General features: G+C 41.8%; 1 protein-coding gene across 4 annotated transcripts in view; it reads left to right on the top strand.

Moving 5' to 3' along the window:
* LOC143510961 (uncharacterized) overlaps positions 1-26,305 on the top strand; it is a 120,097-nt gene that overhangs the window by 3,916 nt on the left and 89,876 nt on the right. For 3 of the 4 annotated variants that reach the window (XR_013130123.1, XM_077000884.1, XM_077000886.1), the window contains exons 4-10: positions 2,229-2,336; positions 2,423-2,512; positions 12,035-12,127; positions 12,601-12,672; positions 13,606-13,683; positions 14,585-14,644; positions 16,342-16,431. Coding sequence is in view for 3 of the 4 variants with exons in the window: in XM_077000884.1 (XP_076856999.1) it covers positions 2,229-2,336; positions 2,423-2,512; positions 12,035-12,127; positions 12,601-12,672; positions 13,606-13,683; positions 14,585-14,644; positions 16,342-16,431 (591 nt within the window). In the remaining variant the exon portion in view is untranslated. The remainder of the gene's footprint in view (positions 1-2,228; positions 2,337-2,422; positions 2,513-12,034; positions 12,128-12,600; positions 12,673-13,605; positions 13,684-14,584; positions 14,645-16,341; positions 16,432-26,305) is intronic. The other variant, XM_077000885.1, reaches the window with a different exon arrangement.

Raw genomic sequence — 26,305 nt, 5'->3', positions numbered from 1 at the left:
ACAACAAAAAATGTTTATAGGCCTACTTGCCGAGACGCACCGCAACGAGACGAGATGACACAACCGAAACAACAAACGACTGAACTGTTTTTTTTTTCACCTTACGCGTTTTAAATGGTATGCCATGTTGGTTGTTGTCGTGCGAAATGAAAGACGTTGATGACATAACTTGCACTTTACTTTGTTTGATTCATCTTTATCTTTTTCAAAATACTTTTGAAGTTTTTTAGTAGCCATTATAATCTCGGCAGATGCTGATCCTGTAGCGTGTTCAGCTCCGCTCTTTTGGATTGTGCAACGGCAGGGTGTGATTTATTAATGTGTAGTAAGGAAGATGCTTATTGTTAATGTGCAAACATCATTTTAAAATATTTGATAACAGAAATTAGGATGATTTTATTTGACAAAAGGCTATATATAATGAAAACAAAGACATTTCATGTAACAACTAATGCTTAGCAGCATCCTTGGGCACCCCCATGCTGTTAGAATGGTACTTTCGACTATGACGTTCATAGTCGACTAGGGGGTATAGTCGACTATAGTCGAATCAGAGACTATAGGAGGTCACCCCTAGTAAATTCTAAGAGACTAAAACTATAGCCATAATGAAACATGTTGATGGCTCTATATGTCAAACCCCAAATGTAACTAGATAGGCAAAGTTTGTGAACAAACTTTATGTTTGCTTGCAAAGCAGCTAAAACGCTGTTTTGAATGTTGATGACCTAATGTTAAAGGTTGTTTTAATGTTCATATCCTGCTAAATTATGTTGAAGGCTGTTTAAATGTTGACAACCTGCTAAATGATGTTAAAGGTTGTTTCAATATTATCACTGTTAAATGATATTCAGTGTAGTGCTAGGGATCAGCTATTGGGTAATTTCACCAAGTCTGATCATTAAGTCTTGAAAATTAAGAGATTGATGAAATCGGTGCATTCCTATGAGAGGATGGAGGGATCAATCAATCAATCAATCAAAGTTTATTTGTATAGCGCTTTTAACAACTCAAGTTGTCGCAAAGCAGCTTTACAGGGTTTACAAGGTTAACAATACTATGGGTCCAGAACCCTATGGATGACTGAAATGATAGAAGGGGAGGACAAATGACATCAATATGATATTCAGTGCAGTGCAAGGCATCAGCTCCTGAGTCATTTTACAAAGTTTGACCACCATATCTTGAAATTTAAGGGATTGATTAAATCAATGCATTTCAATGAGATGGAGGGATAAATGAAATGACAGAACGGGAGGATAGACAAATGGCATCAATATGATATTCAGTGCAGTGCAAGGCATCAGCTTCTCAGTCATTTTACCAAGTTTGATCACTATATCTTGAAAATTATGGGAGTTATGAAATCAATGGGTCCATATGCGAGGATGGAGGGATTAAGGAAATGATGGATGGGAGGATAGACAAATGGCATCAATATGATGTTCAGTGCAGTGCTAGGCATCAGCTCCTGAGTCATTTTACCAAGTTTGATCATGATATCTTGAAAATTATGGGAGTTATGAAGTCAATGGGTCCATATGGGAGGATGGAGGGATGAATAAAATGATGGAAAGGGAGGATAGACAAATGGCATCAATATGATGTCCAATTTGACGCTTTGTCCTGAGGACACCCTATGTCCAATATGTCCCAAAAGCACAAGCACACTTCTTCCAAATGGGATCAGCGATCCTGCCAATTTTCAAGGTTCTAGCTCAAAAACTGCAAAATAGTTGTGAAAGTTACCGAAAACTGGAATAGAAGAAGAATAATAATAAGAAGAATATTAAATTTGCAAGCCAACATAATTTCAATAATTAAAAATGTAATTAAGCAGAGCATAATGGTTTCTCTTTAACAACTCAATTTCAAAACCCCAAAAGTGTTTCCAGATATCTGACGTATCAAAGGCCACAACAATTATTTACACAAGTTACTTTTTGAAAACTATAAACAGTGAATGTACCCTATCCAACAACAACAGCAATGTGGTTAGACAATATTGCAAGCTGAGGAGATTATGAATAGAATTTGGTAAAAGTGTATTTCTTTATAATAGTCTTTAACAATGAAATGGTATTTACTGAATTTATATTATTGATTTATATAATTGAATTAAATAATAATAATGTTTTTACAGGACACTACAGTGAATGAACATTGTAGTCAGTAAACAAATACATTTCACATGCAGTTAATTCCAAATAATTATATCTTCTCTTCAGGTTTGTCCAGCATGCACGTAGCAGTCCTGTTTCTGTGTGCTGGTGTGTGTGTGTGTGGAATGTCCCTTCTGCTCATGTGTGTGCCATGGCCGTGTTGTGAAGAGGGCGGTGAGTGAGATATTCATTTGAATGCTGGAGATGTTTTTGATAATGGATGTTTAGGGCACTGAAATGCAGTTGTTGTTCATGTCTAGATAACCGCATGATCATACTACAGCATGTCCTCGTCTTCTGTCCAAACCTCATCATGTTCCTCGCCTTCATCCTGTGGGGACAACTCGAGGGTAAGACTTTAATTATTTTCCCATGAAATGGACATTTTAGACATTTAAAAACATGTTCTTTTGAAGATGCTTTGGCTAGTTTGTTCTTTAAGCTCTTTGAAATTCATAATGACTAAATATTATGTTTTAATATTATATTAGCATTAATGTTTAAACAATATACTAAAGCTAAATAAAAATAAATAAACAATTGATGCCTTGTTTTGTGCATAGCAAACAATATTTTAATGCACCTTAAGTATTTGGACAGTTGCAATTGCAGCAGTTGCAGCCTTTCATGATCTGAAAGTGTAAAAATCAACCTCTACTGAGTCAGTATCAGAAGTGTTTATTTCAGTACCATCAGCCTTTCCCTGAGAGCTCAACATCACCTTCATGTTTAAATGGTCTTTAGTGTCTTCACATTCCACTCTGGACTTGCCCTGGCTCAGTCAGCCAGTGATGTTAGCTAACTGCTTTGTAAGCAGTGTTAGCAATTTTCTTCTTAAAATCAAAAGCTTTTGGGGGCTCACAAAGAAGAAAACTCTTGATGGTGTGCTGCCATTGTTATGCTGACACGTTTGTTTCTGAGCCAATGTTTAAGCAGTATTAGATGCAGTCTATGTTTAGTTAGAAGTAACCTGGGAGTCTGTTCCAAAGTAGGAGTTATTGCTTACACAGCTAACTTTAAACTTTGACCCTGGATTTTCTCAGGTCCTGTATTTTCTTGCTTTTTTGGTTAGTATTTCTTTATCCTGTGGTTTCTTCCTCAAGTTCTCTCCTTGTTTGACATGATTGGCTGTTCGTTCCAGATCTCATGCTTTGATGTTCATATGTGTGAGGATTAATCACAGCATGAGTGTCAACCTTCATTAACAAAGAAGGTATTTGGCCACTGGTGAAAGAGTAAACCACAGCTGTGTGTAAAACATTTTGTGAGGAACCTGGAAAAGCTGGTTCTGATTTGTTAGTACCTGGAAAATATTATTGAAATATTGGAGAAAAAAACTGCTTATTTTGCAGTTCAGTTTTTTAATGTACCTAGCTTGACAGAGTTGGGCAGACTTTACACCAGTTCTGCTTGAACATTAGAAATGCAGTCAAGCCCGTCATGGAGACTGCTCAGTTATACAAGTCCACTGCTGGGAAACATTAATAGTTTCACTAGATTCCTTTCTTTTTGTTAGATTTTTTCTTTGGTCTGAATAAATGGAGAAACCCCACAGGTGCAGATGTTTTTAGACTGGTCTGCTGACCAGAAAACATAATACTTAATATAGCAGCAGTATGATGCTGAACAGCCTGAGCTGACCTTCATGTTTGACCTCGAAGACAAGAGGAAAAGATCAAATGGCAAAGCAAGAGTGTTAGTAGGAACAGCAACTAAAGTGATGTTTGCATTTAGATCTGTGGGAACCAGGAAATGGAGTTATAACTGAAAAAGTACACATACAGTGGTCATAATGCTGGTGCGTCATAAAACTGAAGAGCAGCTGTTCTTTAGTGAAGGTGAATGCATGACACACAGCAAGAACAGTAATCAGCACATAAATAGAGAGAGAAACCTTCATCCGCACACAGAGGGTGTATGTGGAGATGTCCTGCATACACAGAAGGTGTATGTGGATTGTCATGCGACCACAGAGGGGTGCATGTAAAGATGTCCTGCTTTCGCAGAGGGTGTATGTAGAGATGTCCTGCATACACAGAGGGTATATGTGGAGATATCCTGCTTAGGCAGAGGGTGTATGTGAACATGTCCTGCATACACAGAGGGTGTATGTGGAGATGTCCTGCATACACAATGGGGTGTATGTAAAGATGTCCTACATACACAATGGGGTGTCCTGCTTACACATAGGATGAAAGCAGGTGGGCAGCCCAAGCCCCAGCACCCGGGAAGTAGCTGGGGTTTTGTGCCTTAATTGCTCAAGGCCACTTCAGTCATGTCCTAGGGACTGGGAATCAAACCTACAACCCTCCCGTCACAAGACCAGTTCACTAACCACCAAACCATCACTGCTTCCCCCTGAGTGGTCTATGTGGACATGTCGTGCTTACACAGAGGGTGTATGTGGACATGTCCTGCTTGGTTTCAGGCTGCATATCTTCTGCTTCTAGTCTGTATTTTAGCTACTTTAAACTAAAACATTTCCAGAATGATGATATACAGCATAAGGAGTTCAGAACACACATTTAACACACCAAATATTAATATTTTACTCTTTTCTTTTTTCTGTTTTATTTTATCACTTATTTTATCTGTATCATTTAAATCACATTGTAAGCACATTGTAAAAGTACAAAACTAATGAAAATGTTTTCAATGACATTGTTTCACACCCTGGCTGTTCCAGAGTCTGCCCTCTCATTCCATATTCACCTATCACAACACTCCTTCACTTCCCCGGCCCAATCACCTGCCCTTACAGCCTGAGTTTAATACCCACAGGTGGCTGAAGGCATGGTTCACACTGATGGTCCCTAACCTGCTTGCTATCAGCAGCCCAGTCCTGCACTTACACAGTGAACTGCACACTGACGATCAACCCTTCACTAACATAGTGAACACCACTCTGACCAATCAGTGTTGTATAAACAAAATGTACAATAGGTGACCAGACTGATATATAGGATGAACCGTAATCGTAGTCAAGGAAAACTAGCATAAAGTCATAACTGACACAGAAGCTAATACATGTAACAAATACCACCCAAACAAAGGCACAAAGTCACAACTGGATACAAACTAGATACAAATGCACATACAGTGGGGAAAATAAGTATTTAGTCAGTCACCAATTGTGCAAGTTCTCCCACTTAAAAAGATGAGAGAGGCCTGTAATTGACATCATAGGTAGACCTCAACTATGAGAGACAAAATGTGAAAAAAAATTTAGAAAATCATTTTGTCTGACTTTTAAAGAATTTATTTGCAAATAATGGTGGAAAATAAGTATTTGGTCACCTACAAACAAGCAAGATTTCTGGCTGTCACAGACCTTTTTTAAGAGGCTCCTCTTTCCCCCACTCATTACCTGTATTAATGGCACCTGTTTGAAGTCGTTAACAGTATAAAAGGCACCGGCCCACAACCTCAAACAGTCACACTCCAAACTCCACTATGGTGAAGACGAAAGAGCTGTCGGAGGACACCAGAAACCGAATTGTAGACCTGCACCAGGCTGGGAAGACTGAATCTGCAATAGGCAAGCAGCTTGGTGTGAAGAAATCTACTGTGGGAGCAATAATCAGAAAATGGAAGACCTACAAGACCACTACTAATCTCCCTCGATCTGGGGCTCCATGCAAGATCTCAGCCTGTGGGGTCAAAATGATCACAAGAGCGGTGAGGAAAAATCCCAGAACCATAAGGGGGGATCTAGTGAATGACCTGCAGAAAGCTGGGACCAACGTTACAAAGGCTACCATCAGCAACACACTACGACGCCAGGGACTCAGATCTTTCAGTGCCAGACGTGTCTCCCTGCTTAAGCCAGTCCATATCCAGGCACGTCTGAAGTTTGCTAGAGAGCATTTGGATGTTCCAGAAGAGTATTGGGAGAATGTCATATGGTCAGATGAAACCAAAGTAGAACTATTTGGTAAAAACACAACTCGTCGTGTTTGGAGGACAGTGAATGCTGAGTTGCATCCAAAGAACACCATGCCAACTGTGAAGCATGGGGGTGGCAACATCATGCTTTGGGGCTGTTTCTCTGCAAAGGGACCAGGACGACTGGTCCGTGTACATGAAGGAATGAATGGGGCCATGTATTGTGAGATTTTGTGTACAAACCTCCTTCCATCAGCAAGGGCAATGAAGATGAAACGTGGCTGGGTCTTTCAGCATGACAATGATCCCAAGCACACTGCCAGGGCAACAAAGGCTTTGTAAGAAACATTTCAAAGTCCTGGAGTGGCCTAGCCAGTCTCCCGATCTCAACCCCATCGAAAACCTTTGGAGGGAGTTAAAAGTCCGTGTTGCCCGCCGACAGCCCCAAAACATCATTGCTCTAGAGGAGATCTGCATGGAGGAATGGGCCAACATACCAGCAACAGTGTGTGCCAACCTTGTGAAGACTTACAGAAAACGTTTGACCTCTGTCATTGCCAACAGAGGATATACAACAAAGTATTGAGATGAACTTTTGTTATTGACCAATTACTTATTTTCCACCATTATTTGCAAATAAATTCTTTAAAAGTCAGACAAAATGATTTTCTCAATTTTTTTTCACATTTTGTGTCTCATAGTTGAGGTCTACCTATGATGTCAATTACCGGCCTCTCTCATCTTTTTAAGAGGGAGAACTTGCACAATTGGTGATTGACTAAATACTTATTTTCCCCACTGTAAAACAACTAAGCATGTTCAGAATCGAAATAAGCCTCTCTTCCCCCCTCCTTTCGGGTCTGTCTTCCTTTCCAAGTCGGTTTAAATGGAGTGGTGAGAGAGGAGACATCCAATGGGATCGTTTACAACGTCGTGGCGTTGCACAATTAGATGCAAAGCCTGGGGACACACACAACATGGAGCACTCACACATAATGCGCCTTATGACACAAACTAGTGAGCAATAACAACCACAAAACACACATCGACCAAAGGGGTCGTAACACTGACTGATCAGCCCTGCACTAACACACTGAACACCAACACTGACCGATCAGTCCTGCACTAATTCTGCAGAATTTAAGTCCCTCATTTATTCCTCCTTCACGTCCCTCTCGAGCCTTAGTTTGCTTTGGGTGTTTTCATTTAATAAAGTACCTTTTTTACAGTCATGCATGCTTCACTCCTGACTGAGAGATGTCACACATTGGTGTTGGATTACAGACATTTTGTTCTGTTGGTTACCTCAGGAGCTGTGCAGTGAACTCAGCTAACATGGATGTGTTGTAATGAAGAAAACTAGTTTTGCAGATTGGCCACACATTGAGAGAACAGCTGCAATATGCGAGAGTATGTGTCAGGGCTGGTTCCAGTATGGCTCCTTCAGCTCCTTCACGAGTCAGGCTGCTCACAGCTGAATCGTTTGGTTTTCATGCCATGGATTTGCCAGCCAGTTCACTCTCTCATGTTGGTCTTGAGTTGCGTTTGGTATCTTGCCACCATTCTCCCTCTCTTTCAGAATCTTTGCTTATTCGAGTACTTACCTTCTGCGCCACTTCCTGGCCTCCCTCAAGTTTTTCTCCTGTTATTATTTTCCTATCCAGTTTGGTTTTGTTTTGGGAAGGGTTTTTTTTTTTTCATTGCGACATTTGCCAGCCAGCTAGCTATGTTTTCTTTTTACGCGTTACGAGTTTTTTACTCTTATAAAGTAAGAGTTTAATACTCTTTTTACGAGTATTCTGCATCTTTTGTGTCTACGTTGGGTATTTTCTCCTGTGCGTTTCTGTGGTTGAGATTTGTTTTACATGTTTTTTCTGTCACGGTATATTTCCTGTCAATTTCACTTGTCGGTGACTTGGGTTCTCGCTTACCTCTAAACCCGCGGTGGATTCCGCTGTTGGAATTCTCCATCAGACATATGCTGTGGTGTAGTATGCTGTGTGGTGTAGTATCATATATATTTGATATGTGGTACTGTCTACTGTTCTGTGGTGTAGTATGCTATATATATATATATATATATATAAAGGTTTCACCTATTTAATGTGCGTTCGCGCAGTGTCTTGTGCTCGTCTTTGTCTAAAGTTTCGTGCCAGTGTGAGTGTCGCTGTACCGTGCTCGCACTATCGTGTCCAAGCTACGTGTCTTTGTGTAAAATAAACGTTCTATGTTTCACCGTTCAACACTCGTCGTGCCTCCTCCCTCGAGTGTTACAGAAAGACGAGCCATAAAAGAGAAGCATGCCAGGATACGCCACCCATGCACCAAAGGGGAAGAGAAAGAGCCGGCGTCACCACGGCTCTTCCCCAGTCCGGTGCCGCAAAGCCCCCGTCACCGAGCAGGCTATGCAGCAGGACCCTGTTTGTGCATATATGCTCTGCGCGGCTCGAGAGACGGACGACGTAGAGATGGCAGAAAGCTTCCGCCAATCCGCGGTACCCATATGGGAGGGAAGACACCCTCCCGCGTCCCTAGAGCTGCCACCCATTGCTGTAGGCAGCAGCGTATTGGAGGAGAGGAGAGCACCGCTCCTGGTCTTCCCCGAGGAGGAGGAGACCAGTGAGCCCCTAGTGGCCCTCCCCCATCCATACACTCCGAGTCTACGGTGTATTACGGAGAGGGGGAGAACGTTAGTCCCCCTCCGTCCCTGTACTCCGAGTCGACGGTGTATTACGGAGAGGGGGAAAGCGCCAGTCCACCTCCGTCCGTTTGCTCGACCCCTTCCGGGTCTAACAGCGGGAGCGAGGGAGAGGACAGCGTCTCGGTGGGCTCAGCGGACACCGTGCGAAAGGAGAAGGGGTGTCCGCTAGGCGTGAAGGTCTCTCATGCCCTGTCGGAGAGGAGCAGCATGAGCTGGTCGCGCTTCCCTGCCTCGGAGGAACCCATGTCCCTGGACCGGAGTGTCTCGGAGGAGGAGGAAGAGCCGATGGACACTTCGAGGGCTAAAGCGTCGGTGACCCCGGTAGCACGAAAGGGATCCGGCTCGGTCAGTGGTCCAAGGTGGGGGTTCTGTGCGCCTCTGGAGACGCCACAGAAGTCCGCCGGTGCACGGCGCCGAGTCTCGGCTCTGGTGGCGCACAAGAGGGAGGTCGATGCTCCTCAGGGGAGGCTCCGGGGCGCAAGGACCAAGGGCGCACCGGGAGGAGCAACGCGCGCTGGAAGCGCGGCGCCGGGGACCGGAGGGACTCCGCCGCCTGTTCCGCCTGCTGCGCCCGCACCGCCTGCTTTCCCTGGAGGGAAAGCTCCACCACTAGCACCCTGGCAGGCAGCCCAAACACTGTCGTGGCTGCCTGTTCCTGTTTGTGTGTCAGCCCCTGTGTTTCTCCCGAACCCCCTGTTCCCTTTTGTGCCCTTTGTGTTCAGTGTTCCTGTGTGCGTGTTTGTGCTTGTGCCCATGTTTAACGTTTTCTCCCCTGTCTTCCCAGGGAGGGTGTACTAGAGCAGTGATTCTCAACTGTTGGGTCGCGACCCAAAAGTGGGTCGCGGACACGTTCTGGGTGGGTCGCGGACAGCTAGCTTGTTAAAAAAAAGTACTCTTCTGATTTTGTACTCATCTTTTATCTTGAAAAAAGACAGAGGCACATGCCACAGCTCCAGACTGCGACTAAAATGGTCGCAATCGCGACCACAAATATTAATTTGCAAGTAATAAAATTATTTCACTCACCAGTGGCGACAGGTGATACAAGAGCATTATTTTCTATGGGTGAAGATTTTTTGTCATTGGAAAAATATCCACAATTTTCTTTTGAGGTTGTATTTTAAAAGTTAACCGATATGCTGTAGTTCCCACTCTCATGTTCGCTCTGCCCATTAACAAAAGCGGGAATCACCAGCATGACTCGCAAAGCAGCGGAGCCGAGCTGAAACTTTAGCACTAAGCGTTAGCTTGTTGAAAAAAGCGAAGCCAAAATTATTGGATTTTTTCACACAGTCTACATTTCTGTCGGACCATAAGAGGACACACTCCTTTATAACTGTACATAGTTTTAAGTAAATTTTAATGGGATCAAAAGTCACTCATACTAGGAAACTTGGTAAAGTTTGTTTCACGTTCGCATATTCGGAATTATTTCTTCAATACCTTTAAGTTAAAAGTGCCAAAATATGCAAATTTCTATTTCTGGCACCCAAGACAAACATCTACAACTTTGTTTACGTCAGGAATATATGTATTTTAAAAACATGTTATTTTAAATATACTGCTGTCACCGCTGCAACATCTAAGGCACCGTCTACAAATTACCTTAACACGGACGCAAGTGGAGGTCGTAAAGGCCCCAGAGCACTGCGCACTCCGTTTTTTGCAATAATTTCAATAACTTTTAAACGGTCCATCTAAGACCACCAAAATAGTTGGATTACATTAAGTTCATCTTTAGTAACAACCTACAACTAAAATATGGGTATTTATACCTTGCACCAATGTGTGGTGGTAAGTTTTTGTCAAATATTTCAATAGCTTTTAAATGGGCCACCATAATTCCACAAAACAAGGTTGTTGATTAGGATGCACTTAATGTACTATAACTTGTTTTATGCTCTTATGATGGACATTTTAAAAGCTATTGAAACATTTGACAAAATGTGCACTTAATAGTTATACAACTTGTTTTTATCATTTAAAAATTATTTAAATCTTTGAAGAAAAACAGAGTGCGCAGTGCTCTGGGGCCTTTACGACCCCCACTTTCGTCCATGTTAAGGTCATTTGTAGACGGTAATAGTAGTACATTTAAAATGAGAACATGAAGCCAACTTAACCACAGTTACAAGGAAGAGAAAGACATCAGGCATGTTGGACGACAGAGATCCTAAATAACAGCTGATCTGATGTGAGTGTTGCAATGTTTATTAGTTTGTATATTATTATGGAGCCTAGAAAAAGTTATTGGTGTCTGATTTTTTCTTTTGGGACCAACTGGCTCCTTGAGTATTTTTTTTGTCTGGAGCCCAGCATGAGAACCATCTTGTTGCCATGGTAACCACCAATTGTTTAGCCTTTTAATTTGTTATAACCAGAGGTTATAACATTTGTACTGTATAAAACTGGGTCGCGACTTAATGACAATGAGAAAATGTGGGTCCCGGGCTGAGACCAGTTGAGAACCCCTGTACTAGAGCACCCTCCCTGCTCCCGTCGGGGGAGACGGCTCTCGGAGGCTCGTGATCCCAGCGGCTCCGGACCTGCGCGGGACGCTCCGGGAGTAGCGAGCCCCTGGTGGAGGGTTCTGTCACGGTGACAGCTCCGGACCCTTCCCTGTGGGTGTGCTGCTACGTTGTCTGCGTGTCGTTATGTCCATATTCGTAGTTCCGTGGGTGTGGGTTGTTCGTGAGCGTGTTCGTAGTCGCACCTGTGCCTTGTCTCGAGATCCCTCAAATATGATTGCGCATGAACACATCCAGACACACCATAGTCAATGTGTTTGTAACGGGTGACAGACGCAGCTGACGCAGAGTATGTCGCCATGGAAACTTTAATGTCCATTGCACAGCTGTAACAGAAACACTCAAAAGCAAACGAGAGAAGCCAGACACACAACTGAAGGCAATTGCAACTGAAGGCTCAGGATGCGTGAAAGTCCGTAACTTGGCGAACGGACAGATGGCAGGTTAACTGACGAAGCTCCCAACGAAGCTCAACGCAGCTCACTCCAGCCCACAACACAGCTTAAGGAATGCAGGCTATGAGGGACAAGTGTGCATCATTAGCAAGTACATGGGAGATGGAGAAAGGGTGTGGCAGTGTATTGGTACGTGTGGAATGTATAGTGGGCGGCTCCTCAGCGGAGTGGGCCCAGCCTACCGTGACAATGATCTTGCTAACACAGACGCATCAACTGTTGTTCTTTCAGAATATGTTAACACCATAGATCTTGTATCTTTTATTTTGAGATAACAGTTGTTAAAATGTATTTTATTTTCAGGATTTTTCAACGAGGTAGCTGTCTGTTCAGCTGTTAATCTCCTAAGGATTGTTCAACTGCTAAATTTTACACCATTTCTAGACACCTTTCAAGGTATTATTTACAAAATACTTTCTTTGTATTAATTCATAATTTAACTGATGTCTGTCTATTAAAACATACAAATATCTGCTCTCACACCTCCATATGACTAAGTAATTTACTTTCAAGTTACAGCATTCAGCAAAAGACATTTGTCACATGTACTGTGTCAGATTTGCATTTTTAATAGATTGTGGACTGTATACTGTATATACCGGACTTGGGCTGAAAGGGGAAGAGGCCCACAGGTAATAGAGGGGATGTGTGCAATTGTTTTTACAGAGCACTTAATTCTGACAATATGTAATGTTTACAAATGCCATTACGCCCACAATGTTGCCATAAAACCCCACACAGGTGCAACCAGTTTTAAGCAACTGCTGGTTCACCTTGGCTGTTCGCCCACAGACGATGCTTGACCACACCCTTATACCACCCTTATTTTTATCTGTTCTTCATTTTGCTATTATCTTTTACTGTTACAGGAAAAATCCAACAAAGAGTTAAAGAATCAACCTCATTACAATGTCCTGTGTTATATGTAGTTGTTTATTCAGGTAGGTTTACATAATTATGCATTAAATGTAAATAGTAAAGATAAATGGTAACGTTTATGTATTTATTCACAGACATATCAGTTCTTGCATCTTAAAGTGTTGATGAATGAGTCATGAATGTAGCATAAGTTTTCTCAAACTGAACTGTCTGCAGTATTGCCAAGCCGAGAGCAATTTGATCACAGAACATTGAATGAGTGTTTGGAATTACAGCCTGAGCTACTTGTAATTTTATCAACCAGGTATAGTCAGTTTTAAGGCAACAGTTTTGGCTTCAGATTTTAATTGAAAGCTAACACAGGCAGCAGGATTCAATCAAAAATACATTTATAAATCAAAACTCAGCAAACAGTCATAACAATGGGTAGGCATTGGGTGAACTTCTAGCTATTAATGAACTACTGGAACTGCTTTGTGTGTGTGGGTATATATGCATGCGTGTACATGTGAGTGGGGGAGAAGATTCTAGGAGACAAAGGGAAGTCTTATGTTGTGAAGTTAAACAAAATTAGAATCTATGGGCCTATGCCCATGAACATACATTTTGTTGGAACAATAGAGAGATGGACCATGGGACCAATACATGGAGCAGACCATGCAGCACAGCACAGGGAGTTATGAGGATAGTTACAACTATTCTATAATGTGATCAAAAACTATGTATGTTTTAACCTCATTGTCACTGGTTCATTTCAAATCCAGTGAGTGGTAGTACAGATGAAATCCAACTGTGCAGTTGGGTTGTGTGTTGTTACTATTTTAACATATGGTAAGGAATTTATGTTAATAAATTAGTGTTATATTTTTTGGTTCATTTGCACACATTCCAGACTCGTGCAGCAGTAACAGTGGGCAGAGATTCTGGTGTGAGGATTATACAGGATAAATCAGTGGTATGCAAACAGACTTTATGATTCTTCCTTTCATGTCTAGTGTTGGGGCGTGTTTGGCCTGCAGAGTACAGAATCATGCTGACTGTTGCTGGAGTTATAACTGTGATCCTCTTCATAGGTAGGGGTTTCACATCATTAAGTTATTCACTGTGATTCTTATAAAGTATTGCATATATGCTTGTTATTTCGATTTGTTATTTCATTTTACATGCCAACAAACACAAAAAAAATATCAAACTAAGTTCTATACCATTTGTTTTATAAACTAATCTGTTTTATTAACTGTATATTCATGTGTAATGTAACGTTCTGGAGCTAAGAGACGGACACAAATGCTGAGGAGAGCAGGGCTTATTAGCTAGGGTGCCGGCATGTGTGATCCCAGCAACCTCCCCAAGCCAAGCCGTACCTACATGTATGGTACGTGAATGGCGGAGCATGACTGATTCAAACAAAACCATAACAAAACAAGAAGCCAACAACCAGACAGGACAGCTCAGATAACAAAAGACAGAATACAACCAATGCAAGGACTAAGAACAAGGGACAGAAAACAGGCCTAGAATCACAGGAACAACTTACAAACAAACATAACTTCCGACTAGGAATACTAACACAGGAATCACAAGGATTACTATCACAACTGACTTACAACCAGGGACTGAAACACAGGGTGTATAAGTAGCAAACAAATTAGGACAAAAACCAGAAACACCTGAGAGGAAAGCAAGAGAGGAAGGACAGAGAAGACAAGGTGAGGAACAATAGAAGCCAGGGACTAGACTGACTGGGGAACAGCTCTAGACAAGGTTAAACAGAAGACATGGACAGGACTGACAGCAGGATAGGGTGCATACGTGACATGTAATATACATTTCACACAGATGTAGAGTGCTTGCATGTGTCTTTCCTTTGACTTTGTCCAGTTTGTTCCATACAGTCTGATACTACTACTACTACTTCTAATACTACTGTACCAAGGATTATGTCAATGTAATTTATCATTCTCTTAATTTCAGGTGTATTTTTGGCTATGGTTCTGCGAGACAAATTGTCTCAGGCTGTTTATGATTGTGTTTGTAAGTATGGAATTTGAGATTTTTTGTCATCTACAGTTGTTCTTTATGAACATAATTTAGAATCATTTATAGTCATATTTCACTCAGTCTACAAGCACAACAGTCATGTTGTTACGGTGACAGCTCCGGACCCCTCCTTGTGGGCGTGTCGCTACGTTGTCTGCGTGCCGTTATGTCCATGTTTGTAGTTCCGTGGGTGTGGGTTGTCTGTAAGTGTGTTCGTAGACGCACCTGTGCCTTGTCTCGAGATCACGAGGGTATGTGTTAACCACCTATATAATTTGCGTTTGCGCAATGTCTTGTGCTCGTCTTTGTCTAAAGCTTGTGTCACTGTGAGTGTTGTATGTGTGAGTGCTTGCACTGTTTGCGCCGCACTTCCTCTATTTTGATCACATTAAACGTTATATGTTATCGTACCTGCTCGTCGTGCCTTCCTCGTCCCAACGTAACACATGTCTAGTCTGCTAGATTAACTTCAGTTGCTTTTGCCTGGACTAACTTTGTTTGAAAAAAAAAAAAAAATGAAATGTGCCATATTTTGTCAATTGTGATTTTTACACCCCAATCGAAATTTTTCCTCCGCTTTTAACCCATCTGTGCAGTCAGAACACACACACACACACACACACACACACACACACACACTAGTGATTACTAGGGGGCTGTGCATCACACGTGCCCAGAGCGGTGGGCAGCCCTAGCCCGGCGCCCGGGGAGCAATTGGGGTTAGGTGCCTTGCTCAAGGGCACCTCAGTCATGGCCTGTCTGGGAATCGAACCCACGACCCTCCGGTCACAAGACCAGTTCCCTAACCGCCAGGCCATGACTGCCCCATGACTGTTTGAATTTATTATAATTTTCTGCCTGAATGACAATAAGTCAGGTTTAACACTGAGTAAGATATGGAAAGAAAACAAGGAAGTCGTAGATATATGTGTGTGTGTTTGTGATAGAGAGAGAGATAGGGAAAGTAAGACAGTGAGAGAGAGGGATAGAGAAAGAGGAAAGGAGAGTGCGGGATATATATGGTATGTATGTGTATATGTTTACTGTATATACATAAAATGTGCATTTTAGCCAGTACTGATTGTGGTAATTAGTGTGTAATACTGAAATAGGTGATGTATGTGAACCCAGTGGTGAAACACATGAACTTCATGGTACTGGAGCTGTAAAATGCAAACTGACATATCTGCTTGACCTCCTGAAGGACATGTAAAACATTATTACTATCAGCCTCTGCTGAGGTAGATAAACAGCATATGACTACAGAAAGTGCTGTGAAACATAAGACTTTACAATGTGCAAAAGAAAAGTGAGGAATATATACACATGAAATAAGGTCAAATGGGTCAGCTTTATGTAAATAAGGTGTGTGTCAGGTGTGGGTGGTTGCTGCTTGCACACCTTTCCTTTCACACCTTGGCTGCCACATGAGACTGTGCAAGCTCTCTTGCAAGAAGATTTTTAAGTAGATGGACTAGTGAAGGAGGTGGGGGGGATACATGGAGGGGCATGGCTTCTAGGTAAGGCTTCTGGGAGTTGGAGTTGTGACAAAGCTAGAATAGACATGAAGTGCATAGATTTTTTCATGAATTTTCATTTTCTTATTAAAAAAATAAGCTTTTAAATAAAAAGGGTTGTAAAATACGTCAAATGGAGACAAATGTATTCAATGTTGTTCTTACACTTTTCAGGGTGGCTGTTTGACATCGCATTAGGAGTGATATGTTCCATGAGCTTGTTTTCATTATTCCTCATTGTTGACTTGAGAGCAAATGTAAAAGGTAAGCAGCTGTGTTTTCTGATGTGTGTGATTGCTAGATGGCTGTGTGTTTACACTGGAGCATGCCTGCCTCATTTTACCACACTGTACCCACAATGCACTACATGCATGAGATTGCATGCACCAGCATATTCCACTGTTTCTGCAAAATGTCTTCAATGTCTTCTTACTTTTTAAAGACAGTGTATGATGTCTGAAATGTGGGGACAGAAGCGGCCGGAGGCGACGGTTGCAACTGAGGAAGTTTATTCTACATAAGCGTAATAGAAAAGACAAACAAAAATAGCACTGCAAACAGACAGTGTTAGCACCACTCTAAGGAATATTTGAGCATGCAAAGGTAGCAGCAGCGGAGAAAGGTCCAGCGTGGAACATCCAGCGGGGCAATGTGCAGCACTGGACAGAACGACCTGCGGGAATAAAAAGGGTGCATACATAATGGGGAACAGGTGCTAGTATTCAGCTGAACGGGACGGTAGGAGTAGTTTAGTGCTTGGGGGCGTATGTTGTTAGTGATCCTGTCTGAGGACATACGCCCTCTGGCGGCGACCCGGCCTCCCCACCGTGACGCAGTGTTGTTTTTAAAAACAATATTAATGTAAGGCGGTGGACTTCACAAAGAATTTCACCACCAATTTAGCGATGAACAAAAGTAATAAACTCACCAACAAGCGAGATAGGAGAAAGAAACACCACAAAGGATGGTGGAGAGAGAGAAAAAACAAAAGAAGGAAATCAGGCATTAAAATGGGTCAGGGGTTAAAAAGGTGAGAAGACCGGGTGGTGGGGCATGTGGCGTCATGGGGATACGGCGACGGGGCATTGACATGTGACGTCATGGGTATACGGCCTATGGGGGGGGGGATGGCAGATGGTGTACAGGGATACAGCGACAGGTGATACATGTAAAAAAAATAACGCGTGCGAACGACTTACTAACGCGTGCGAACAAGATAATTAAGTATTACTTTATATAAAGCCAGGTTTACCTTCCTTGGGCAGTCAGTTCGCGAACATCCCTGGGATCTGCTTGCTTTGCTGTGAAAAAATAAACTTTGTTGCCGCGTGTGAAAGGCGACATTAGTATCTCGTTCCCACGCGTTAGTAAGTCGTGGCCACGCGTTATTATTATTTTTACATGATGTCACCTTACGGGCTCCGTAAAATATAGTAAAATCCATAAAAAAAATTTTTTTGACTGTCTTGTCAATGGATTCAATGTATGGAGCCAGATCCGTAAACGCGAGAGGCCGCTTTCGCCATTCCAGATGGCTCAGTCAAAACCATTACGTCTTAATGAACCAATAAATACATCAGCAGCGAAAATGAGTGTAAAAATACCAGGGTTCACGTGTTTTTATTTTCTAACATGGGCTAAAGCACAGGGTAGACTCAAACGACAAGAGTTCACAACTTCATCTTCAACCTTTTCAGCCCTGGCGCGAATGTTGTCCTCACCCGTCCCTGGATTCACCAGTTACAACTACAGACACTAGAATCTCGTTTCTTATGTTATGTCACCGTTAACTACACGGGGTTGACGCGAACTTAATAGGCTTATCTATCTACCTATTTATCACAAGAGCTTGTGGCTCTGACAGTATTCAACGCTGTAGCGAACGGCAGTAACTTTGTTTTACCGCAAAATATGAAAACGATTGAAACCATTAATAACCCAATTAAATCCACTGGGAAATGTACGATCTGGTAAATGTAGTGGTAAATGTACGCTCTTCTGACTTGTCTCCGGTGTAGCACTAGGTCCTGCTTCTCGTCCCGCTTAGCAGTAAATGAATAACATGAATGAAGAACGTTCGTATGATTGAAACGCTATTTGGCCTCTATGATGGTTCTGGCGGAAACTGCTGGCCACGGTGTCATTGAAATTGCCGATTTCGGAAGTGCTCTGTTTGCTTATTAAGTGAATATGATAATTAAAATATATACATATAATCTCCCCCCCCCAACAAAAAACTCATCGGATCTACACGATTCACGCAGGTCACCCTTTTCAACTTCAAAACGGCGAATTTCGCCGAAAGGTGACAGATTTTCATGCCTGGAAATGTGAAATACTCAACGCGAGAAAAGAAAAGATAAACTCAACCGTGGAAAAAACACACGGGAGACAAACGTGCAAGAGAAAATAATGCAGAAAACTCAATGCATAAAAGAAAGGGAAAAAACCCAAAACAAACAGAACAACAAAGGACGCCATGGGAAGTCGCTGGCTGCAGGCAAACGCTGCCAAAACAACAAAAAACCTTTCCCAAAATAAAACCAGAAATGGATAGGAAAAATAACAGTGGGAGGAAAACTTGAGATTGGCTAGGGAGCAGCGCAGGAGGTAAGTACTCAAATAGCAAAGGGAAAATCAGAAGCAGAGTGGTGGCGAAACACCAAACACGACTAGAGACACAGAGAAAATGGTTGGCAACAAGCATCATGGAAACCCAACGATTCAGCAGTGACCTACTACAACTTTCTCCCTAAAGTAGGGAGGGAAACAGCTGCAGCAGATCACTGCTGATTGTGAGGACTCCGCAATCAGCAAGGATGCTAAAATATAGTTGTAGACTAGGTGTGGATTTCTCAAGGAGCAGTGTAGAGAAAAATGAAAAAATATGCTACATTCCTTGTAAAATATGTTTAACGTACTGAATCCACAGAAGATAATTGTTGAAACTAAATGGACATAACATGTATAATGTAGAAATATTTATTCTAGACAAGTCCGTGGTGTGCAGGGTGGTTCTACAGTTATAGTTAAGGTTCTTGTTCCCCGGCCAAGTAGTCACAGTCCCTTTGGTGCAGATGGTGAGCCTCAGGTAGGAGCTAGCATCAGCACATCCTCTTGCTGCAATGGCACATCCAACCCCGGCCAGACCATCTCCTAGGTGCTTGTAGGTGCTTGCATGCAATCATCTTGGGTAGAAGCATGCAAAAAGATAGGACAATACAGACTGAGTGTGTGGAAATCATTTTAAACCACCATTGATTTAAACATACATAGCTCACGTGCCAGTGATAAGCATGTGTCTCCGACAGGCTAATCTATAGCAGCATAACTAAAGGGAGGGGTTCAGAGGTGACCACAGTCATGAGGGCTCACTAAGACATTGTTTTCCAGTCAAGTCATTGTCACAACGAGAGTGATGCCATGATACAGCTGGATGACAGCATAAACATCTCAGATTACCAGAAATCTCAACGTCTGGGTGCCCTGAGCCTCAAACCTTACAAGGAGAATATTAACTGAAGGCTTGATTAAATAGGTGAGTCTTAAGTCTAGATTTAAAGATTGGAACTGTGTCAGAATCTCGTATTGGAGCTGGAAGGCTATTCCATAATTGAGGGGCTTTAAAGGAAAAAGCTCTGCCTCCGGCTTTAGTCTTACAAATTTTTGGAACTAGGAGAAATCCTGCATTTTGGAAGTGCAAAGGGCAAGATGCGTTGTAGTAAGCAATAAGTTCACTCAGATATTGTGGGGCAAGACCATTTAACGCCTTATAGGTTAACAGAAGAATTTTAAATTCTATTTGAAATTTCAGAAGCCAGTGTAATGCCGCGAGAATGGGACTAATATGATCAAATTTTCTAGCCTTAATTAGGACTCTAGCTGCAGCATTTTGTACAAGTTGTAGCTTCTTTATGGACTGTTTAGAGCATCCAATTAGAAGACTATTACAGTAGTCCAATCTTGAGGAGACAAAAGCATGGACCAGCTTCTCTGCATCAGCTATTAAAAGTAAGTGTCTCAGCTTGGCGATATTATGTAAATGGAAAAAGGCAGCCTTAGTGACATTGCATATATGTGTGTCAAATGAAAGATCCGAATCAATAGTAACACCTAAGCTTTTCGTGGTAGATTTAGGTGTTACTGAAAAATCATCTAGGGTAAGGGGAATATCAGCCCAATTACTTCTAGCAGCTTTAGGCCCAAGAATCAGCACCTCAGTCTTATCGGAATTTAGTTGAAGAAAATTAGACGCCTCTCACCTCGACATTCTGCCTAACACCTCTCATCACATTAGGATATAAACACAAACATTTAGACCCTTAAGCCTTCATCAGTGTGCGGGTGGGATTCAAACCTACAACCCCCTTATACAGTGACAAAAAGGATGGGCTTTCCTGATCAGACTGGCAGTGTTCTTACTCCAGGTGAAGTTTTTACTTAGGTGCAAAAGTACTTGTAGCTACACAGCAAAATTTCAAGTGTTGAATTAATACTGACAGTGTTAAATTTAACACCAGAGAGGTGTCTATATGTGTCCACACTCGTCAGTGTTAAAACAACATTTACACTAGTGTTGCCTTTTTAACACTAAATCAGAGTAAATTTAACTCTATCTATAGTCGGGAATTAACACTGTCTAGTTGAATTTACTCTACACTGGTGTAGGAGATGAAGTAGCAACAGGTACATGCCAGGTCACTGTGCCATCCTAGTGGGGTTCATCAATCATTTTACATTTTAATTTCAACCTCTTTTTTTTTCAGCAAACATTTACCCAAAATTTCAACACTCATGAAGGATAACATTACCATGATCAGATTCTTGGAGTGCTAATGCAAGAAAATCATCCACATGTGAATTAGAGGGTATAGTTTTGCAGTCTGCAATTATCTTGGGCTTGAATATTGTTGGCCACTTCACAAGAAATCTGCCTGAGACTTCTTCTCCAAACAGCAGAGTAAAATCCTGGGCAACCTGAAATCAAAATTAAAATCAAATACAAGATTTTAAGACCATTTTTTAACATTGACATTATGTGATGGAATTTACACATTATTATTACCAAGCCAGTTGTATCTAGAAATCGAGGGAAGAGGTCTAGGATGACTGAAGTCTTCTCTGGATCATAAACAAGTTTGTGTCTGTGCTTGAATGTTGCTTTCATTTGGTCTTTAACCACTGTTTTGTCAGCTGAGTGGTTCATCAGGGACATTGCCTCTGCATTTGTCACCAGATAACTGCTCTCCACAAACAGGCATCTCACGATGAGTCTTCGGGCCACCTTTGTAACTGGATGTACTTCCGCTCTTCTCCTTGCTTGCCGAGTTGCGCTGAATTGTTTTTAGTCTCCAGGCCAGGTAACCGGACCCACTTTGAGGATCATAGTAGTGCTCCTGTCAAGCAAAGTTTTCTTTTTTAAAGCCTGAAAGGACTCGGAGCTCAACCATGTACTAACTACATGTCAGTGGGGAACCGTCAGGGCCCTCTACGCCCTCTCAGAGGGCCTAAAATATTCTTAAAACAAATATATATAATACAATTTATCCAATTTTTTAATCTACTTACAGTTTGACAATCGACATCTAAACAATTACAAAAATATAAGCAAATAAATTATTCACCCGTGTCTATTCAATCTGTGTTGGAAGGTGAGGGGTTAAATGGAAGCATGTGAGCCTGTGTCTCCCCCTATCAGGCCTGTTATGCCCGCTGTTCGTTTACAGAGGGCCAGGCCGTTATAATTCAGCGCAATACCAGTTTCAAATGACAGCAAAATTGACCAATCATATCTTCCCTCTTAATGGGTGGGCTTAACTGTATGATAATTTCCACCCGCTGTGGTGACGCTAGTTGTCGTTAGCGTACCACCGCAAGCTAGTTTCGATTCATTCCTTTAATGCCCTCGTGGGTGTTGTTTACATATTCCGCTCCTGAGGAACAAGGAGCTGTGAACCTTATTTTGTTGGAACCTTATTTTGCTTAAGAAGTTATCTAGTACAGATATTATTGTTTATTGCGTTTCTAAAGCTGTACTGTCGTCTCCGTTTTTTTTTTTTTTTTTTTTTGCAGTTAATTAGGAAAGGAAACATTTTTTTGCGGGGGGGGGGGGGGGGGGGGGGGGGGTTGGGAGCGGGCCCAGGTTTAATGGTCAGGGTTCGCTACTGCTACATGTACATATTTGTTCACTAATATACTTACATAGCCATTTATGTAAGTATAAATGAAGCGGACATTTACAGGTGGCATCCTACTTCATTAAAAAAACAGAAATAGCATTAATAGAAGTGGACCGGACAATGACCAATAAAAAAAATCAATCCTATGTTGTTCACTCACCCATGGCCTTCCACCAAATCTGCTACAAGTATGTTCACCATCTTTCTTTTAGTGCCATCAGAAAGGCCACTCGTTTTGTGATACTCCTGAAATATCTGGTCACCTCCTGGCTTTGAGTGAAGCGCTACTTTGACTATCTGAAACATCAACAATTGCATAAGCTTTTAAATTGAGATTCACGTTGTTTACATATCCTCATAAGAGTCGCAGAAAAATAAGAACTTTTTATTGCATACTGACACATGGTCTAAAAAAGAAAGCTGACATTTGCCACAGATATAAATAAAAAAATAACTGAATACCTACCCTACTAAGATCAACGTTATGTTTATATGAATCAATACAGGATAACAAATAAAAATCTATTTAAAATTAAACCCACCCTTATTGAATAGCACAATGTGACATTGACTTTCAAACTCACATCTCTCGCTTAAATTAAATGAAAATGTTTAATTTAAGACTTCGCCTCTTTTCCAACTGCCAAGCATTGCTGTGGAGCTAGTTTGCTCATGGATCCGATACCTCAGCTCGCAGATGAGCTGACATCACCATAAGGACATCACCTTAAGATTGATGTGGTGAAATACACAATGCTTTAATTTATTTAATATTTAAGCTGCTATACTGACAGTTCTTAACAGAGCTCTCTTCAGTGGAGACCACAAAAGACACTTGAGATGACTTCACAAGTTCAACCTAGCCACTAGGGTGCACACATCAGTGTATTTTAGTGCCGGTCCCAAGCCAGGATAAATAGGGAGGGTTGCGTCCCGAAGGGCATCCGTTGTTAAAACTGCGCCAAATCAAATTAAGCGGATCAAAAATATAAATTCTATACCAGATTGGCCGAGGCCCGGGTGAACAATGACCGCCACTGGTGCTGTTGTCCAACTAGGCATTAGCGGAAATCAGACTACTGTTGGGACATGGAGAGGGGGGAAGAGGGTCTTGAAGCTGAAGGAGAGGAGGCAGAGCAGGAAGGTGGAGGTTAGAGTTGGTACGTTGAATGTGGGCTCTATGACAGGTAAAGGGAGAGAGCTAGCTGGAGAGGAGGAAGATAGATATACTGTGTGTACAGGAGACCAAGTGGAAGGGGAGCAAGGTCAGGAGCATTGGAGGTGGCTTCAAACTCTTCTATCATGGTGTAGATAGGAAGAGAAATGGAATAGGAGTAATCCTGAAGGATGAGTTTAGTAAGAGTGTAGTGGAGGTAAAGAAAGTAAGTGACAGGGTGATCTGTGTAAAGTTAGAGATTGATGGGGTGATGATGAATGTCATCAGTGCTTATGCTTCTCAGGTAGGTTGTGATGTGGAGGAGAAAGAAGAATTCTGGAAAGAGTTAGATGAAGTTGTTTTGCAGGTTCCTAAAGAAGAGAGAGTGCTTATTGGACCAGATTTAAATGGACATGTTGGTGGAGGGAACTGTGGTGATGAGGAGGTGTTGGATAGATATGGTGTTAAAGAAAAGAATACGGAAGGACAAATGGTGGTAGATTTTGATAAAAGGATAAAGATGGCTGTAGTTAACACTTACTTTAAGAAAAAGGAAGAGCACAGGATAAAGTATAAGAGTGGGGGAAGATGCACACAGGTCGACTATATCCTCTGTAGGAGACGAAACCTGAAAGAGGTTAGTGATTGCAAGGTGTCAGCAGGGGAGAGTGTAGCTAAACAGCATAGGATGGTGATATGTAGGATGGTTTTAGAGGTGAAGAAGAGGAAGAGAGTGAGAGCGGAACCTAAGATCAGGTGGTGGAAGTTAAAGGATGAGGGCTGTGGTGTAAAATTCAGGGATGAGGTGAAGCAGGTACTGGGTAATGGTGGTGGTGTTCTGGATACCTGGGATGAGACTTCAAATGCAGTGAGGGATGTGACTAGGAAGGTACTTGGTGTGACCTCAGGACAGAGGAAGATAGACAAGGAATCGTGGTGGTGGAATGAGGAAGTTCAGGAAAGTTTGAGAGGAAAGCAGTTGGCTAAAAAGAATTGGGATTTTCAGCGAGATGAAGAAAGTAGACAGAGGTACAAGGAGATGTGTCATAAGGCAAAGAGAGCAGTGGCAGAAGCGAAACACAAGGCATATAGCAAGCTGTATGAGAAGTTGGACACTAAGGAAGGGGAAAAGGATCTGTACAGATTGGCCAGACAGAGAAACCGTGATGGGCAGGATGTGCAGCAGGTTAGGATGATAAAGGATAAAGATGGAAATGTGTTGTCTGGTGAGGAGAGTGTCTTGGGAAGGTGGGAGGAGTATTTTGAGGAACTGATGAATCAAGAGAATGAAAGGGAAAGAAGGTTAGAAGAGGTAGAGGTTGGAAGTGCCCCAGGTGAGCAAGGAGGAAGTAAGGGCTGCAATTCGGAGAATGAAGTGTGGTAAGGTAGTTGGACCGGATGATATTCCAGTGGAGGTATGGAAATGTTTGGGAGAGACAGCAGTGGAGTTTTTGACTGGATTATTTAACAGAATCTTGGAAGGTCGGAAGATGCATGAGGAGTAGAGACGAAGAATAATGGTGCCGATTTTGAAGAATAGGGCGACGTTCAGAGCTGTAGTAATTACAGGGGAATAAGGTTGATTGGTCACAGACTGAAAATCTGGGAAAGTGTAGTGGAAGCTAGGCTTAGAGGAGAGGTAGAGATCTGTGAGCAGCAGTATGGTTTCATGCCAGCTAAGTGCATCACAGATCCTATGTTTGCTTTGAGAGTGTTAATGGAGAAATATAGGCAAGAACAGAAGGAGTTACATTGTGTGTTTGTTGACTTAGAGAAAGCTTATTATAGAGTACCAAGGCAGGAGCTGTGGTATTGTATGAGGAAGTCAGGAGTAGCAGAGAAGTATGTGAAGGTGGTGCAGGATATGTATGAGAACAGTGTGACAGCAGCGAGATGTGCGGTAGGAATGACAGACGGGTTTAAAGTGGGCGTAGGAGTACATCAGGGATCAGCCCTGAGTCCCTTCCTGTTTGCAACTGTCATGGACAGACTGATGGACGACATTAGGCAGGAGTCCCCTTGGACTATGAATCAGTGCTGGACTATTAGGCCGTAAGGTGAACCCCGTTTTCGTTCTGATCCGCTCCGCGATCTCCGAACTACATGCCCGTTAGCTGATAAAAATGATGGTTATATTGCACTTACCAAAAAAGTTTCGCGTCACAGAATCCTGTACTTTGTTTAAACCGAGACGTTTTCTGAAGAACTATTTTCCTCGCGCTGATTGACGATTTTGACGTCACATGACACCGCGTGACCGCGCTAAACCAATCACGTAACCGATGTACGACAACAAACTGGAAAAAATGACAACCTGCCTAGTGCTGTCAAATATAACCTACAGAAAGGAATCTCCCAAAATATAATTTTATAGTGGGCATAAAATAATTATCATCAACAATAGCATTGATTAATATTATTTTATGCCCACTTTATATACAATAACAGACTATTTAGTATTTATTTGGCCCTCAGAAATACATGAATGAGCATTTTCATAATTATTTAATATTAAATTAATACTAAATAGTGCTTTATTTACAGCACCAATCACAATTATGCAAGTGGCCTTTCATGTTGTCATTTTGATCAATTAATGGCAATTAAAACAATTGCAATAATTATTGATAGCCATCTATGTGTTTGTAACAGGGGCTAAATGAATTCCTTTATTTATAGAACAAACAACTATTGTGCAAGTGGATGATAAGGTTACCTTTTCATGTTGACATTTTAATAAATAAATGGAAATAATTGTAATTATCAATAATTATCAATAAGGACTCTTCAGGTATCAAAACAA

This window comes from Brachyhypopomus gauderio, chromosome 3 (assembly GCF_052324685.1).
Source record: "Brachyhypopomus gauderio isolate BG-103 chromosome 3, BGAUD_0.2, whole genome shotgun sequence".
In the NCBI taxonomy this organism is placed as follows: Eukaryota; Metazoa; Chordata; class Actinopteri; order Gymnotiformes; family Hypopomidae; genus Brachyhypopomus; species Brachyhypopomus gauderio.
Note: the sequence above shows the minus strand (reverse complement) of the source record. Positions and strands in the feature narration are given on the sequence as shown.